This window comes from Zingiber officinale, chromosome 1A (genome assembly GCF_018446385.1).
Source record: "Zingiber officinale cultivar Zhangliang chromosome 1A, Zo_v1.1, whole genome shotgun sequence".
In the NCBI taxonomy this organism is placed as follows: domain Eukaryota; kingdom Viridiplantae; phylum Streptophyta; class Magnoliopsida; order Zingiberales; family Zingiberaceae; genus Zingiber; species Zingiber officinale.
Genome location: NC_055987.1, coordinates 4,065,913 through 4,083,656, shown reverse-complemented (window position 1 = coordinate 4,083,656; position 17,744 = coordinate 4,065,913). Strand labels below are relative to the sequence as shown.

Here is a 17,744-nt window from a genome sequence, read left to right as displayed (position 1 = left end):
TATGATAATCATTCCCAAAATATGATTCTCAAACCCACAATCTAAACACTATATTTTATTATCATTCCATTCTCTCATTTCCAAATTCATTAATCAAACACCCTCTGAATATAATGACAGAAGTGTGCAGCTTTAATTGAATCCCAACGACCTTCTAGTCAAATTGGAGGTAACGTGAGATTAAGGGAAGCGAGAATAAATATTCCGATTTGATTAGAAAAATTAATGCTAGTAAAATTTTTCACTTCGCCCTTTGAAATTTCATCTGATTTTTAATGCGTTATAACGTTATAATAAGAAGTTGTTGTTCGTTGAAGGGGCAAAATTGAAAATGTACAAAATCTGATTAGCTCCTGAACCAATGCACGTTCTCATGTTCGTTGCACACGAACCCACGTTCTCGAATACAACGTAAAATTATATATGGAATCGTATCATTTAGAATTTTAATGTTTTAATAAATTTTTAAATTATTAATGTAATATATTAAAATTGTAAATAAATAAATAAATAAAGTTCTGACTATTAAAGGTGCTCTTCTCCGTATCACATGGGGCCTTACTGGGGACGTGCACTCAAGGGGCCATGTGTTGGAGCCGGATTGTGAAGTTTGTTGGGGCATGTCTTAGCACATGAAATTTGATGCTATCAATGGGGATGGAAATTTTGGTTGCAATTGAAAGTGAAAATTATTTTTATAAGTAAATTTTATTGTTCAGAATTTGACCGGCTAAAATAAATTGTAATATATATATATATATATATAATTAAATTTTGATCATTTAGTACTATCTTATTTTTATATTGAGTTGTATTCTATGCCACGTTGCTGTCTATGAAGCATATTTTAAAAAAACTGATGTCAGGCAATCAAGAATTCCTTTTGAAAAACACTTTATATAAGTTGAAAAAAAAGACATTAAAAATTGTGTCAAGTTTTAGATTTGTAATTTTTCTTCTCGAAATTAAGATAATATACATGAATTAGGTCATAATAAAATTTATTTAGAATTTTAATCATCAATTTAATGTTTAATGAATTTTTATATTATTAATATGATATATTAAAAAAATAAAAGATTTTTGACTATTAAATATCCTTTTATCCGTGTCACGTGGGGCTTTACTGGTGGTGAGGTGCAATCATGTGCCGTGCGTTTGAACTAGAGATGATCATGAATCGAATTGATTCAGTTATTAGGATAAAAAATTATCCAGTCCTATTAGATTAGATAATATAATATCAGCATCATATATTCGACTTTATATTCGACGGTTCTTATGTATCAGATATCTTACGGTTTGTCAGTTATTTGAATATTTAATTCTATATCAAATAAAATATAAAATATAAAATATAAATATAATAAAAAAATAAAAATATTTTAAAATGAGAATAGACATTATTTATTACATGTTGTAGCAGTTAATCGACAGTGACTGTTATAATATGTAGCAGCGATATTTTTTTGATTAGGGGTGATCGCAGATTGAGTTTGGTTCGATTATTAGGGTAAAAAAAATATCTGACTCTACTAGATCATGTAATATAATATCAGAATCCTACGTGATGGCATAGTGTCAAAAGGTAAATCACGGACGGTTACTAGCTAGTATTTGGAATACTAATATATAAGGAAGGTATTTATCTTGATTTTACCGAGATTCGAATCTCAGACAATACCTCATGTACTAGTCATTAGACGGGGCCGAATCTTCTGGACCAGAAATCCCTGGTCCCCTCCTGAACCACATTCCTCATATAAAATCCTCTCTCACGCACGCACGTGCACGCGGCAACGCACAAAAAAAAACAAGCCCTAGCCTCTTCCTCTCGTCGCCTACCTCCAGCGAGCCCTGTCTCCCCTCCCTCCGACGTTCCAGCCCCGGCGACCTCCCTCCCACGACCTCAAGCAAGCCCCGTCCCCCCTCCCTCCCGCGGCGACCTCCAACGACCTCAGCGTCGCCTCCCTCGTTGCCTCCCTCCAGCGAGCCCTGTCCCCCCTCCCTCCGACGTTCCATCCCCCGACGACCTCCCTCCCACGGCCTCCGGCGCCCACGGCGAACTCCAGCGGTCTCAGTGTCGCCTCCCTCCCTCCAGTGCCCGCGGTGACCTCCAGCGGCCTCAGCGTTGCCTCCCTCCCTGCAGCGCCGTCTCCAGCGCCGGCCTCCCTCGTCACCACTCTCCAGCGCCGCCCTCCTGCACACGCCAACGCACAAAAAAAGCCCTAGCATCTTCCAACTCCAGCGTCGCCTCCCTCCCTCCAGCGCCGGCCTCCCTCGTCGCCTGCGGCCTCCCTCCAGCGCCCTCTCCAGTCGCCTCCCTCGAATTCGATTCCAGCGACCTCCGTCCTTGGCACCGTGTGGACAGAGCAATTTGAAGATTATTTAAGCAATGCAAGCGGTGTTGTGCATTTGGAACGGATCTTGATCTTTGAAGATCTCTGTCAAAGGTTGGTCCTCTACATCTTCTCAAATATTCCAGTCATCTCCATTTTTATGTGTGGATTGTTCTTAATTCTAGAATTTCGTGTTATTTGCAATTCATTTATTCTTTTCTTACATACAACCCTTTTGCTGCCTAAGCTAAGCTTCACCAATTCTTCATTTTTAACTTGCATAAAATCCTGTCAATTGTACTTCTAATGGTCATACTTTGTTAGTAATATATATTTGGTTATGTTATTCAGTTACTTGTGGGTTTGCATTCATTCTACTGTCATATGTGTAGATGTTATTGACATGTAAACTGGCAGTGCATTTAGCGTAGAAGTTATGAAATCTGGAGAACATTTTTAAGTGTGTCACGACATCTTGTTTTTTTCCCCTATGACCAGGTTTGGGGACAATGTCTGTTAGATGAATTTATTGAGTTTTCAGTTGGATTAAGTGCATCCACTTCTACACATTTTCATTTTCTGTTGTCTTTCAGATCCAACTATCATTGTGCAAAGAAGAAAGAGAACTAAGCACCAACTGGGTTCAAGACAAAAAATGAACGTATTTTTTTTTAAAGATAAAGCAAGCACACAGGAGATATCGGATCAAGTAAGAAGTCAGAGAAGAGTTGACTTTGTTTCTCACGCTGATCAGGTTCCATACTCCTGACTATAGAGTATTGACTGACTGAAGTTTACCCTTTCTTAGATTGCTAATGCAGATTTTTTTTAAAAAAAATTTGTGGATATGCAGGACGGGCACCAAGAACAGTTGCTTGGTCTCTGACCTACTCCCAAGCTGCTAGCTCTTTGGCTGTCGAGATATAATGGATGTTGATCTAGTGATGGAGAATGATGAGACTAATTTTGAAGCCTAAATATTGAAGGAAAAGTCCTTGGATCATCCCTAACTATTATTTTCTTCTTAATACATGGGTTGCTTATGCTTGAGGCAGTGTATGTCAATTATTTACAGCAAATTTATATGAAATTAACTCATCTGAGTTTGTAATTTATTTCACCAAGAATTTTCTTGTAGCATTCTACTTGGAAATCCCAAATAAGATATTCAAGTCATTAAGATTGTGTTCCATTTCCCATTGTTCTATTTCTTTCAATGATTCAATGAAGCCCAAAACTTCATTTCATAAGGGTCTTTGTTTTTTTTTTTTTTTTGCACTGCACTCAACTTAAGTTCGCAATTTGGCGACTAATAAGGATCGTTATTATGAAATTTGCATTGATTTATTTTGTGAATCGCCTACAGAACTTATCTGAGCTATAAAGTATAATTTGCATTTTGATTACATATAAAATAATAAATATTCTTTCAAGGTTGCTGGGTGTTAATTACAAAAATTCCTTTCTATACAAAATATGGATCAACATGAACATAAAAAAAAAAGTTATATGAATCAATGTGTCATCAAAACATACATATTTTTTGTTACAAAGGCCAAATCTTTTACACATCACTGATACACAGTCACCATCATGGTAGCTCAACAAAAAAAAGAGCATACCTCAATGAGGAAACAATGTTGTGTGGAGGTGGATCCCTCTTCCATCTATGGTTTTCCTTTTTTTTATATATAGTACAAGCATCAAAGAATGGTTGCGTATCTTCAACAAGTTATACGAGGACCTACGCTTTTGGAACGCGTCATGAGCATTTGGCACGAGGATGATTTGTCGGACTGTAGGCACAGCCTTCCAGTAGTTCCATATCTTCCTCAAATGTGAATATGGATGCCATTTCTGGATTCTCCGGTAGCAACTTTGATGCCAGAAACCCAGCAATTGTCCATGTTTGATACAATCGTGATTGATTACTGATGAATCTTGCGGTCAGGGTGTCATAGTATTCAGGCCATTGATCATTCGAAAGCCTTTTCTCAGCTACTGAGACAGCTTTACGAGCTAATTCAGGCCGGCCCATCTTGATGCAAGCCAATGTGAACTAGAAAATCACAAAGGCAACTCATTTAGTAACACGATTGGAAGTAATAGTGTTAGAGAACTATCGATGAACACTTATAATACCTGCCATAGTAGGGTAGGTCATGGTCCACCATTATGATATGACTAAGGCCTGCAAAATATATAGTGCTATTAGATCAAGAAACTAAGCAACTACAACAATCATCAAAGATAACTTTTATGGATACCTGTTGCCTATGCTTTTAGAATAACAAGTGATATTTGGTATCACTAACATCAACAATTTGTCATATTAGTAAAGAATGACGGAAATATGATTCACAAATTATCGAGTGTTATTAGATCAAGATACTTAGCAATTATGACAATCATCAAAGAGAACTTTTGAGTTTATGGTGGCTTATTACTTTTGCTTTTAGAATAACTAGTAGCATTTCATATCACTAGCATCATCAATATATCATATTGGTGAAAGATGATAGAAAACTGATTCAAGTTCTAAGCCATGAAGATGAGATTCTCATTAAACAGAAGGCTATGTTGGGTTTTTTACTTACGCATTTTTCGGATCACTTCCAGTAATTATGTGCCATTCTTCATATTCTAACGCAGGATAACATATCTTCAGAGGTATATTCCAATGAAATCCTTCCATTTTTTCTCCATCAGGTTCAGAATCTCCTCGGCTTGTCTCGGAGTGGGTAAAGATGAAGTGATAGCCCATAGATTACCCAGTGAGAAGAACCAGAAATTCATGTGAGCTGGCTGAAGGTTCCCAATCAAGTAGCCACCTTTTTCAGGAATCCAATCAACTAGCCAACTAGGAATTTGCTCCGGATAGATGTTGAATTTGTTAGTAGCACCTTGGGAGTATTCTTCAGTCTTGTAGCGATAAATCTCATTGATCTTCTTCATGTCAACCCAAAAGTACTCTGATATGGAATGATAGTGCAGTGAGCCTTCTATTAACAGCAAGCAGCAAGCTCCTGGATCCATCATCAGAGGCAATCATCTCACGCGAGCAACGCAAAGCACAGTAGAATAAAGCCTGTATGAAAATTACCAAATATGCATTGTTACATAAATAAACATCAACAGAATCAGCTATCTGTCTCGCTCAGATTCCAAAATTACAAATCACTTTAACCAATACTAAAATTGAACTAAATAAAACAGATTCATTTCATTACTTGAATGCATTAATGTCATTGAGGTTTAAAAGGCATAGTTTATACGGTTCTCATCTTTGGACTATCTTATTGGCCTTGTATTGAAATTCCAGCTATCAATTAGTAATCCAGCTTCTTAACTTAATCTCTGTTCGGTGCAAGCATATCTTTTAACCCCTGAAAATAAATTACTTATGGGAAGCATTTAACTATTTTTATCAAAAGGACAGGGATTAGCCAATTAATTCATGCATGGTGATTTGTCATCATCAGTTGGAAGAGAACAAGTATCTGAGATGGCAAAAATAGAACCCGTATTACTAGACTAAATGCCTTAAGGATATTGAATATTCATCAAAAAAAAAAAAAAAAAAGAAGGAAAGATACACTTACTTGGATCTCAAGAGGAGAAATAGAATTATTGCTGCTACTAAATAATGTTCCAAGCAAATAAAATTCAGGTTTTCAACTAACTGATATGAGAAATTTTCAACAACTATTACCTAATCCAGGGAGGGAGACGGCTGGAGGTGAGGGAAGTCGCTGGAGGCCACGGGACGGAGGCGGCTGTAGGTCGCTGGAGGCAGCGAGAGGGAGGTCGTTGGAGGCTGCGGGAGGGAGGTCGCAGGGAGGGGGCCGCTGGAGGTCGTTGCGGACGCTGGAGGTCGCGGGGAGGTGGCCGCTGGAGGTCGCCGTGAACGCTGGAGGTCGCTGAAGTGGCGCTGGAGGGAGGAAGGCGACGCTGAGGCCGCTGGAGGTCGCCGCGGGCGCTGGAGACGGCGCTGGAGGGAGGGAGGCGACGCTGAGACCGTTGGAGTTCGCCGCGGGCGCCGGAGGCCGTGGGAGGGAGGTCGCCGAGGGCTGGAACGTCGAAGGGAGGGGGGACAGGGCTCGCTGGAGGGAGGAGACGCTGAGGTCGTTGGAGGTCGCCGCGGGAGGGAGGGGGGACGGGGCTTGCTGGAGGCCGTGGGAGGGAGGTCGCCGGGGGCTGGAACGTCGGAGGGAGGTGGGACAGGGCTCGCTGGAGGGAGGCGACGAGAGGAAGAGGCTAGGGCTTGTTTTTCTGTGCGTTGCCGCGTGCACGTGCTTCGTGCGTGAGAGAGGGTTTTATATGAGGAATGTGGTCCAGGAGGGGACCAGGGATTTTTGGACCAGAAGATCGGCCCCGTCATTAGACCAGCCCAGATTCTCTAGACCGCAAAAAGCGGTCCAGAGGATGATCCCTTGATCTGGATTGATGGGGATGAATGGTCCCCATTTATTTTATGAATGGGGACCATCCCTTAAACTAATCCAAGTCAAGGGATCATCCCTTGGATCACTTTTTACGGTCCAGATAATCTGCCCTCGTCATTAGACCATCCTGAGAGCGCGCAGAATCCTACATCCAATTCTTTATTTGATGCGTTTATTTTTTAAGTTTAATTTAGATTAATATGAGCAGGTTCATCAATTTAAAACTGCTCATCCCTAGTTAGAACAATCCGATTCAGTTAGAGCCGGATTGTGAAGCTTATTGAGGCATGTGTTAGCACATGAAATTTGACGGTGGCGATAGAAATTTTGGTTGCAATTTGAAGTGAAGATTATTTTTATATTGAGTTATTGTATCATATTTCACCACGGCTACTTTATTTTAAAAATATATTATTCTACTTGTGAAACATAAAGAGTATTTCAGATTCTAAATTACTAATAAAATATTTTTTTAATATATTTTTTTAAAAAAAGAACTGATGACATAAGTGATTAAGAATTCCTTTTATTTCTTTAATTTTCGATAGTATACGTGTGAACTTATACTGCGGTACATTAACTCATCCTATTGCTTATTCAATAGGATTATAAATGAATTAAATGGTTGTGAACAATTAATAAATAAATTTGAATAACTAATTAAATTATCACCACATTTTACATAATTGCCACCATATTTTTATCTTTAATAAGTTATTATTTTACATAATTGTCACCATATTTTTGTAATATTTATTTTTAAAATAATATTTTATATTTTTATATAATTTATTTTTTAGAATGTTTTATACATATTTTTATGTATTTATATAAATTTTATCATTTTTTATTTTTATTTTTATTAATTTTATATAACTTTTCATTATAAAAAAATTAATTTTGATACAATATTTAAAATATAATCATAATTATACAGTTTGATGTTCAATTTTGTAAGAAATTATTTATTTTCGTTCAATATACACATGATTAATTAAATAAACAAACATGAACAACTCATTAAACTACCATCACATTTTACATAATTGTCACCACGTTTTTGACTTTAATGAATTATTATTTTACATAATTGCCACCATATTTCTGTAATTTTTATTTTTAAAATAATATTTTATATTTTTTTATAATTTGTATTTCTAGAATGTTTTATACATATTTTTATGTATTTATATAAATTTTATCATTTTTATTTTTATTTTTATTAATTTTATATAACTTTTCATTATAAAAAATTTAATTTTGATACAATATTTAAAATATAATCATAATTATACATAACAAGGGCAGCCCGGTATATGAAACTCCGGGATCCCGGGGAAGAATCCATCATACGCAACCTTAGCTTGCTTTTTACAAGAGATTATTTCCAAGATTTAAACCCGTGACCTTTTTAATCACATGATAACAATTTTACTGTTGCTGCAAGGCTCCCCTTCATCAAAATTATATTTAGATGATTAAAAAAATTAATTTATATAGTTTAAAGATATTATTATCATTTAATTAAAAATAAAATTTAGAAGTAATTATTCATCAAATACTCCAATTTTACTTTGTATTAATTTTTAATTTCTATTTATAAATATTCTATACTTTAGCTTCTCATTAATTTTAAATTAATCTCTATCAGAATTAAATATAAAAACTATCTCAAAACTCTATTAATAAGCTTCTACAAATAAATAAGCTAAAAAAATACACTAAAAAGCGAGTCAAAAAATGAATTGATAAATTTAATAGTCCAGATAAACTTAATTCTGCTTATAAAAGTGAGTCGTAAAAACAGAATGTAAGAGAGATTAATGAATTGAATGATCCAAATAGATCTATTTATCGATGTAATTATAAATTAAATAGTCTTAATTAATATTTGATTAGTAAGATTTCATAAAAAAATAAAAAAATTGAAGGAGAGAGAATTAATACTTATTGAATTTGTCTAGAACAACCTGCTGGATAAAATATTTTTAAAAGCTGCATAATAAACTATTTTTATTTAATCGATTCAGCTTCCACTAAATGAAAACGAGGACGTGCCAACTTCGTATTAGGCAAATTGACTGGATGAAGGAAAGCGTGGATGAAGGAAAGCGAGAATAAGGGAACGTTTGGTTTACGGGAATAGGAGTAAGGAATGAAAATGAGAATCATTAATTGTCATTGTTAATATTTAGATTATAAGAATAGGAATAAAAATAAGGGAATAAATCCTTGAAATTGGGTAACAACTCATTCCCATGTACCTCCACTTCAATGAGTCATTACCCTATTTTCATCAATCAAAATATTCTCTTATTCCAAAAATACCCTTGACCTAAAACTAAAATTTTCTCTCTTAATATCAAATATCAAAATTTATTTATTTATTTTTTTCTTCATATCACTTCTCTTCTTGTTCTCTCTTATCATATTTTCTCTCTTATCATTTTATCACACACTTTCTCTCTCCTATCACACTCTCTTTCTCTTTTTTCTCATTACACTTTCTCTCTGATCATACTTTCTCTCTCCTCAATCTCTTCCATCACACTCTCTTCCTTCTTTTTTCATCATATTTTCTCTCTCATCATACTTTTTCTCTCCTCAATCTCTTCCATCACACTCTCTTCCTTCTTTTTTCATCATATTTTCTCTCTCATCATACTTTCTCTCTCCTCAATCTCTCCCATCACACTCTCTTTTCTCTTTTTTTTTTCTCATCACACTTTCACTCTCATCACACTTTATCTCTCCTCAATCCCTCTTGTCACACTCCCTCCTTTTTTTTCCTCAACACACTTTCTCTCTCATCTTATTTTCTCTCTCATTATCTTTCCCATCACACTCACTGGTCTCTTTTTTTCTCATCACACTTTCTCTCTCATCATACTTTCTCTCTCATCACACACTCTCTCTTCCCTCATTTTTTCTCATTACATTTTCTATCTCTTCATCCTCTCCCATCATAATTTCTCTCGCATCATATTTTATCTCTCATCATGCTCTCTTCTATCACACTCTCTTTTCTCATTTTCTCTCATCACACTTTCTCTCTTTTCATTCTTTCTCGTCACATTTTCTCTCACATCATACTTTCTCTCTCATCATTCTCTTTCATCATATTTTTCTCTCACATTCATCTTTCTCTCATATCTAATTTTTTTCTCTTATTTTCCTTTAAGGGTAAAAAATGAAAATATTTATTTATTCCGATAGAAAGTATGCAACTAACCAAACATTATTTTTAAAAGTGATATCCATGCTCATACCCATTCCCATTCCACAATACAATGATTCTCATTCCGATTCTCATTCTCATGCTCATACCAAACGCCCCTTAAATATTCCGATTTGATTAAAAAATTAATGTTAGCCAAAATTTTCACTTTGAAATTTAATAACGATAAATCTATTTGATCAAAATTTAATTATAAGATATATTTTAACTGGTTAAATTCTAACTCGCTAGAATTAAATTATAATATATACTAGTGTGATCGTGTATACGTGTTGCGTGTGTAATATAATAATATATAAATTATTTGGGGTTTTAAAAATCTGAATTGTTTGAACTTTTTAATGTCACCCTTATAAATCAAGAATTAATTATTTGAGTAAAATTCGTCAAACCAAACTACCTTAACGGGTTTCCCTATGCAAAAAATTATTTTAATTTAATATTATATTTGTCTTAATAAAAAAAAATTAAGAAAAATATATTTTTTAACATAGTCTGCCTAAAATATTTATAGAAGTTTATTTGATCATAGTGTTGTCAATTCTAATATATGGGGGGCTAAAGAGAATTATATATTTTTTTTATATAAAACAATAAGAGAAAATTAATGATGAAAAAAATTCATAATAATACACTATAACTGAGTCTCGAACTCTAGATCACTAATTGTTTCGCTTGTGGAATTATTAATAAATCTTGGAATTATTTTTAATGTGAATAGAAAAAAGGACATGACGTAAATACATTTTAGATTTCACTAGTTAATAAAGAAGAAGATTTTTAATAAAATAGTAAGATATATATATATATATATATATATATATATATATATATATATATATATATATATATAATATTTTTAACGATAAATTATAAGATATATTTTAGCCGGTTAAATTCTAGCTATTTAATAGCGTTATAATGGGTTTGTGATGTTATAATAAGCAGTTGGTGTTAGTTGAAGGATAAGTTGTTAAATTTGACTAGGGCGCAAATCTACGCACGTTCTTATGTTTTTGGCACACGAAATCATGCACGTTATCTAATCCACTATCTCAAGGGCATCGGTAATGATTAAATCTCTAAATAATTTTTTTTATAAGTCACATCGAAAGTAAATTTATTATTCAAATTCTAATGAAAAAATCTCTTTATAATTTTCATGAATTTGTTACAAATTATATATCTTTTTACGTTATCTTATAAATTACAAATCACAATGTACATTATTTTATTATTAACTACAAGTTCAATCTTTAGAAGAAAAAACAAATGTGTTTAAATTTTTAATACTGTTCTTAAATTATAAATTTTAAATCTCACCACTATAACAGTTTAAATATTTTTATTAAAATTTTTTAATTTTATAAATCTCTTGGAAGATGTCAACATCGTATTATGCCAGCTGTGCACGTGGCACTATCTTAATTCACTATATTACTAGCGATGTGCATCATGGGCCATGTGATTTATATCTTATTTTAAAAATATATTACTCTACTCCATGAATCATAAATAGTATGTCAGATTTTAAATTACTAATAAAATATTTTTTTATTTTTTTTTTTAAAAAAAACTGATGACATAGATGATCAAGAATTCATTTTAAAAAAACATAAGTTGCAAAAAAACAAAAGACATTAAAAATTGTGTCATCGGTGTGAAGTATATGTGTGAACTTACTCAATACTTGTTGGGGCATATTAACTCATCGTATTGTTGTACAAATTAACTACTTTTAATTAACTTTTATTTAGTCAGCTTCGATAAATAAATAAATACATAAGTTGAAAAAAATACACTAAGAAGCGAGGTAAAAAATGAATCAGAATTGATAAATTTAATGGTCCAGATGAACTTCTGCATCTAAAAGTGAGACGGTAAAAAAGAATGCAAGAGAGATTAATAAATTTAATAGTCTAGATAGATATATTTATCTATATAATTATAAATTAAATAGTCTTAATTAATGTTTGATTAGTAAGATTTCATTAAAAATAATTGAAGGGGAGAGAGTTTAGTTGAATTGAATGAAGCATTATAGATTCATTTTTTAATTATATTAAATATTTTTAATTAATCCTGGCGGAGTCAGCTTCTGCTGAACTGAAAACACGAAAGTCTACAGTTTGACTTTGATCTCCAACTTCCTTTTAGCAATATTTGCTTCCGGAGAGTATTCGGTGGTTTGCAGAACCATCGCCCAACTTTGCTTTGATCTGCAATTTCCGTTTAGCAAGATTTGCTTCCTGAGAGTATTCTGTAGTTTGCAGAAGCATCGCACATTCAACGATCACCTCTAGATCCACTTTATTTGGAGGTAATCAAATCTCTTATACATATATATTACTTTGCTATATATATTAATCCTTGTAATTTGTCATCAATCAAATCAATAGTTCGATCTACTACATGGCGTTGGCGCTTGATTACTACTGTCTTTGTTTTGTTTTTGCAGCTCTTTTGGCTTGCAGATCTGAGAGAAAAAAAAAAACAGGATCTGCCGCTGCTCTCTTCTGCGGTCAGATGGCGGTCGCACTAACAGTGGGGGGATGGTTCGCGCAGGCCTTCATCCAGACCTTGATCGATAAGGCCAGCGATAAATCCATCCAACTGTTTGCCGAACGCCGGGGTTTCGCTGAGGACATGGAAAATCTGCACCCATCGCTGCTGGAGATTCAAATCATCCTTGACGAGGTACAGAGTAGTGGGTGCAACGACACCAAATGGAAGACATTGATACAGGAACTCAAGGATGCTGCTTATGATGCTGAGGACTTGATAGATGAGTTCCAATATCATGTCCTCAGGCAGAAGATCAAAGGTGAAGAAGAGGACAAGTTAGCAACTGGCTCCAGTGGCCTTTCAAACATGTTCTATGCTGCTAAAAAAAAGTTATTGGGTTCTTCTCATTCCTTGGAGGAAGATGATACGAGAGCTAGAGTGAGGAAGATGCAAGGAAGGCTGGAGAAAATTGCTAATCGTATGAAGAGCATCATGAATGTGTTACCACCAAATGATAGAAGGAAGCGACCTGAGGTGAAGTTTCAGGCTCGAGAATCATGCTCTTCCCCGGTGACGGACATATTGTTTGGCAGAGACAAAGAACTGAATCAAGTGGTGGACTGGTTGTTGGGGTCAGCTAATCAGGTGGAACCTGCATCGGCATTTGTCAACGATGCTTTTTCGGTCTTGCCCATTGTCGGGATAGGAGGGGCCGGAAAGACTACTCTTGCTCAGTATGCGCACAAACACAACAGAGTTCAGGTTCATTTTCACCTCAAGATTTGGGTCTGTGTGTCTGACAATTTCACTGTGCAAGGACTCGCTAAATCTATAATACAGTCAGTAACTCCACAAAAACAATATGATAACATGGGGTTAGAACCTCTTCAAAAACTACTCCATGAGCATATTGCGAATAAGAAATTTCTGCTTGTTCTTGACGACATGTGGAGCGATAATAAGAGTATCTGGCATAAATTATGTGCACTACTTAAAGTTGGAGCTCATGGTAGCAAAATCATTGTTACGACTCGAGATATGAAAGTTTCAAAAATGGTTAGCTTGGTGGAACCAATTTTGCTCCATGGTTTAGACGAAGATGCCTTTTGGCAATTGTTCAAGAAATGCTCATTTGGTACACTCGACCCTGAAGACTATCCAGAGCTAAAAGACATTGGTAGAAATATTGCTGGCAAGTTGAAGGGCTCACCATTAGCCGCAAAGACACTCGGCAGTGTTCTGCAATCAGATTTGTGCCAGCAACACTGGGACACCATAATGAAGAGCGACATATGGAAAATAAAACAAGATGAAGATGACATTATGCCAGCCCTGCATTTAAGTTATCAATATCTTAATGAAAATCTGAAACAGTGCTTTACTTTTTGCTCATTGTTTCCTAAAGACTACCTATTCGATAAAGACAAATTGGTTCAAATGTGGATGGCCGAAGGCTTCATCGAAGATAATAACACAAAGAGGATGGAAGATGTTGGAAGCGACTATTTTCTTGAGTTTATTAACCGGTCTTTCTTTCAAGAATTGCAATTTGGTGAATTCGTGATGCATGACCTTATACATGATTTAGCTGAGATGATTTCTACGGAAGAGACATGTAGGATTGAAAATAACAGACAAACAAAGATGCTTTCCACGATTCGGCATCTACGAGTAGGAGGAAAATTGCCATTGGATTTCTCTGGATACGACAAGTTGCACACCTTGATGTTGAGAAAAAAATCATCTCCCGATAGCCTCTTTGAAAAACTAAGAAGCATTCGTGTTTTGGATGTAAGTTGGTGTTCCTTGCAGGAGTTATCTGAACATATTGGTAAATTGATTCACCTCCGTTACCTTGATATATCATGGAATTCTGAAATTAAAATTTTGCCTGACTTACTATCCTACCTTTATAATTTGCAAACACTGAAGGTAAAAGGTTGTTCTAAACTAGAGTACATACCACAAGAATTGAGTAAGTTGGTCAATTTGAGATGCATTGATGCAAATGACATGTTTTTGGTGATGATGAAGGATGTACGAAGATTAACTAATCTTCAAGAATTGCCAACATTTAGTGTTCAAGAGGATGACGGACTCAAGCTTGAACAACTAAAGGATATGACCCAGCTTCATGGAACACTTCATATTCAAAATCTTGAGAATGTGGTCGATGGCACAGAAGCACAGCATGCTGAGTTAAAGAACAAAGTCCATCTAAAAGAATTGGTGCTGCAATGGAATGATGAGAAGGATGCCAAGTTGGAAGAGGAAGTAATTGAAGGTCTGCAGCCACACGAATCACTCAAAATATTGACAATTAGAGGGTACAATGGAGGTAGGTCGCCTAGTTGGTTGATGCCAAAAGTTCTATCCAATTTGGAAACACTTGACTTGGTAAATTGCAAGGGATGGGATGACGTTCTGCCATTTATTGGTCAACGTTTGCATCTGATTGAACTTCGCATGGTCAGCATGCCTGCTTTGAAACAACTGAGTCATGAATTTGAAGGCAAGTGTTTTCCCAAATTGGAAATGCTTGAGTTGTACGATTTGCCGGCATTAGAGGAGTGGTCTTGGACTGAGGGTAAAGATCTATTTCCCTGCATGCGTGAACTTTGTGCCAGAGATTGTCCCAAACTAAACAGATTACCTCCCTTCCCTCCTTCCCTAGAAATATTGGCAATAACAAACTGTCCCAGTCTCATATTAAATAACAAAACGGAAGATGACGAGGAAGGTAGCTGCCATCTACCGCCCTCAATCAAGGTATTAGAATTGGACAACTGTGGCGAATATTCAAAACTTTTGCCTGATTGCTTGCCCAACCTTCGTTTAGTTACTCGATTGACCATAAGGCATTGCCCACGTATAGCGTCTATTCCTCTCGTTCAATTGGTAGAACTGCAATATTTGTACATCTCTAACTGTGATGAGTTGAGACGGATGGAGTGCCTAGGACTCCTTAAATCCCTCGAGAAATTGAAGATCGTAAGATGTCCTATGCTAGTTCAGTTGGATGTAGAAGATGAGCAAGCAGGGGGCTTGTCATCTCTGCGTAAATTATGTGTGGACAACACTGCTCTGCTTAAAATGTTTCCTCTGAGAAACTCACTGTCATTCATCAAAGAACTTGAAATTGAATCATGTTCTGAGGAGGTGATATTTGAGGATGCCATATTGATGCAAAGCCTCACTGCTGTTACATCTCTAAGCTTCCGTTATTGTAAGAAACTACAATCCCTGCCAACAGAGCTGCTGCATAACTTTCCCCTCTTAGAAAAATTGGAGATGTGTGACTGTCCACAGCTCCAATCACTGCCAGAGATAAGACTTTCTCCCTTTCTCAAAGCACTAGAAATATGTAACTGTCCACAGATTCAAGCGATGCCAGAGGATGGGCTTCCCATGTCACTAGATGTTTTCATTTGCATTGGCAAAGTACATCCAACGCTGGAGGAGCAGTCGGAAAGGTTCTACATGGAAAGAGTGATGAGGAGAGTAAGTAGCCTTGACGCCCGTTTATTTCCATGTACAGAGAGCTTTTATTATTGCACTCCTTCTTTCGTATTGTTAGTTAATCCTCAAATCTCTTTTCACGTCATTATATATATACGATTCATCATCAACTTTTTTTTGCCACACAATTTTTTTTCTTTTGTCCAAGCTCCGAAATGTCTTTGCTATTTTTTAGATATTTGATAATTAGCATTTTTACATTGTTGCTCATTCTTTATTTGTCTCTTGTATTGCATGTAATTTACACGGTTAGCTTATGAAGGCAAGATTGGAATTGAAATGAGAACTGGGACGGTTCAATACTTCAATTAATTATTATCACAACAAGGATATGATTTTTCAAGGGCATACTATGCATAAGACAAGCAGTAAAAGCATCTGTTAGAGTTTGATGATAATAATATTCAAGTGCTAGCTTCGTGATATATGACTCTTCAGAATCGCTTCCTACTATGGGAGCAAAATTTGCTATTGTGTTCATCCGTGTGTATTTCTTTAGTTTTCACTGATCTGTGTGAAATTGTTAAATAAGTATTATGACATATTAATTTGTCATCTTGACATTCCAATATATTGTAACTATTATTACCGAATTTGTAGTTTTTTATTTAAATGTTGAACTTATTTAATAATTAGGCTGAACTTTCTGCTTAATCTTAATTCTCAACTCCTAAGCTTTGTGAGAGATCTTTACTTACCGTTTGTTTAAAAAAAATAAAGATACGTGAGAATAATAACTTCTTTGTAATATTCATGGTTTCAATATATTAATTATTTTTAATAAGAAAACTTAATCTTTGTAGGAGATTTTTCTTATGTGTGTAAGATGGATATTTTTTTCTTTTATATATGTAAGTTTGGGATTCAGTTTTGGTTTCATTATAAATTTATATAACACATATCTTTATATCTCAATGTGAACAATAAATTATGTCCTGAATCCTATTGACTGAGTTGTGTGCACCGGATTGTCCCGATGAGGGCGGGATTAATTGCATTATAATTTTTTTGGTTGCATATATTTCTACAATACGAGTTAATTATAAACTTTTGAGCTATCAAACATAATCCAACCATGTTGGCCACGTTAAGTCAATCAAAATTGACCCATTTGAGTTACACGCTCAACAAGTTTCAAATACACTATCAAATAATCCTTTCACAGTTGATACACATATTAGTGTTATAAGTAAACTTAACTCTTTGTATAAACATGTCAAAACAAATTAATTGATTGCGAGTATTGTTTCATAAACACTTTATTTATCTATAATGGTCCAATAGCTCTTGACCTATTGCGACGAGCTAAGATTTCTTGGATCATTTTTTATGATCCAGGAGATGAACCACTCATATTTGTGGTTAGATTATGGTCGCGATCCGATCGCAATTGGTTGCGATCCCTTTCTGGATTTACCGTCCCACCAGGTTATAGTTTGATTCGGAGTGGGTGCCGGAGGCCATCCGGAGGAGACCCCAGTAACTTGGCCACTTATCCACCACCAATGTCCTCCGGACGGCCTCCGGCCGTCCGTTCCGAACCAAACTATAACCTGGTCCGGATGATGAACCTAGGAAGAGATCGCAATCAATTGTGACCGGATCGCGATCACGATCCGACCGTAAATATGAGTAGTCCAACTCTTGGATCATAAAAAAAATAGTGTAGGAGACCTGCTCTCCTATTGCGACCTCTAA

General features: G+C 35.4%; 1 protein-coding gene and 2 long non-coding RNA genes across 4 annotated transcripts; 2 read left to right on the top strand and 1 right to left on the bottom strand.

Moving 5' to 3' along the window:
- The first annotated feature begins 1,795 nt into the window (after positions 1 to 1,795).
- On the top strand, positions 1,796 to 3,519 carry LOC121999058. The gene is made up of 3 exons (XR_006116793.1): positions 1,796 to 2,453; positions 2,933 to 3,093; positions 3,193 to 3,519. It is a non-coding gene; the product is annotated as an uncharacterized LOC121999058 (long non-coding RNA).
- Positions 3,520 to 3,777: 258 nt separating this feature from the next.
- On the bottom strand, positions 3,778 to 6,625 carry LOC122015904. Its single transcript, XR_006121002.1, has 4 exons — positions 6,052 to 6,625; positions 4,937 to 5,427; positions 4,482 to 4,530; positions 3,778 to 4,398 (listed from the first exon to the last, which is right to left on the bottom strand). It is a non-coding gene; the product is annotated as an uncharacterized LOC122015904 (long non-coding RNA).
- Positions 6,626 to 12,185: 5,560 nt separating this feature from the next.
- On the top strand, positions 12,186 to 16,544 carry LOC122015890 (disease resistance protein RGA2-like). 2 transcript variants are annotated; one of them, XM_042572985.1, is made up of 3 exons: positions 12,186 to 12,342; positions 12,481 to 16,028; positions 16,300 to 16,543. In XM_042572985.1, the coding sequence occupies exons 2-3, from the start codon at positions 12,549 to 12,551 to the stop codon at positions 16,327 to 16,329; spliced, it is 3,510 nt and encodes a 1,169-aa protein (XP_042428919.1). In that variant the 5' UTR covers positions 12,186 to 12,342; positions 12,481 to 12,548; the 3' UTR covers positions 16,330 to 16,543. The 2 variants fall into 2 exon arrangements, with proteins under 2 accessions (XP_042428919.1, XP_042428912.1); XM_042572978.1 differs by having other exon boundaries at positions 12,481 to 16,544.
- The last annotated feature ends 1,200 nt before the right edge of the window (positions 16,545 to 17,744 follow it).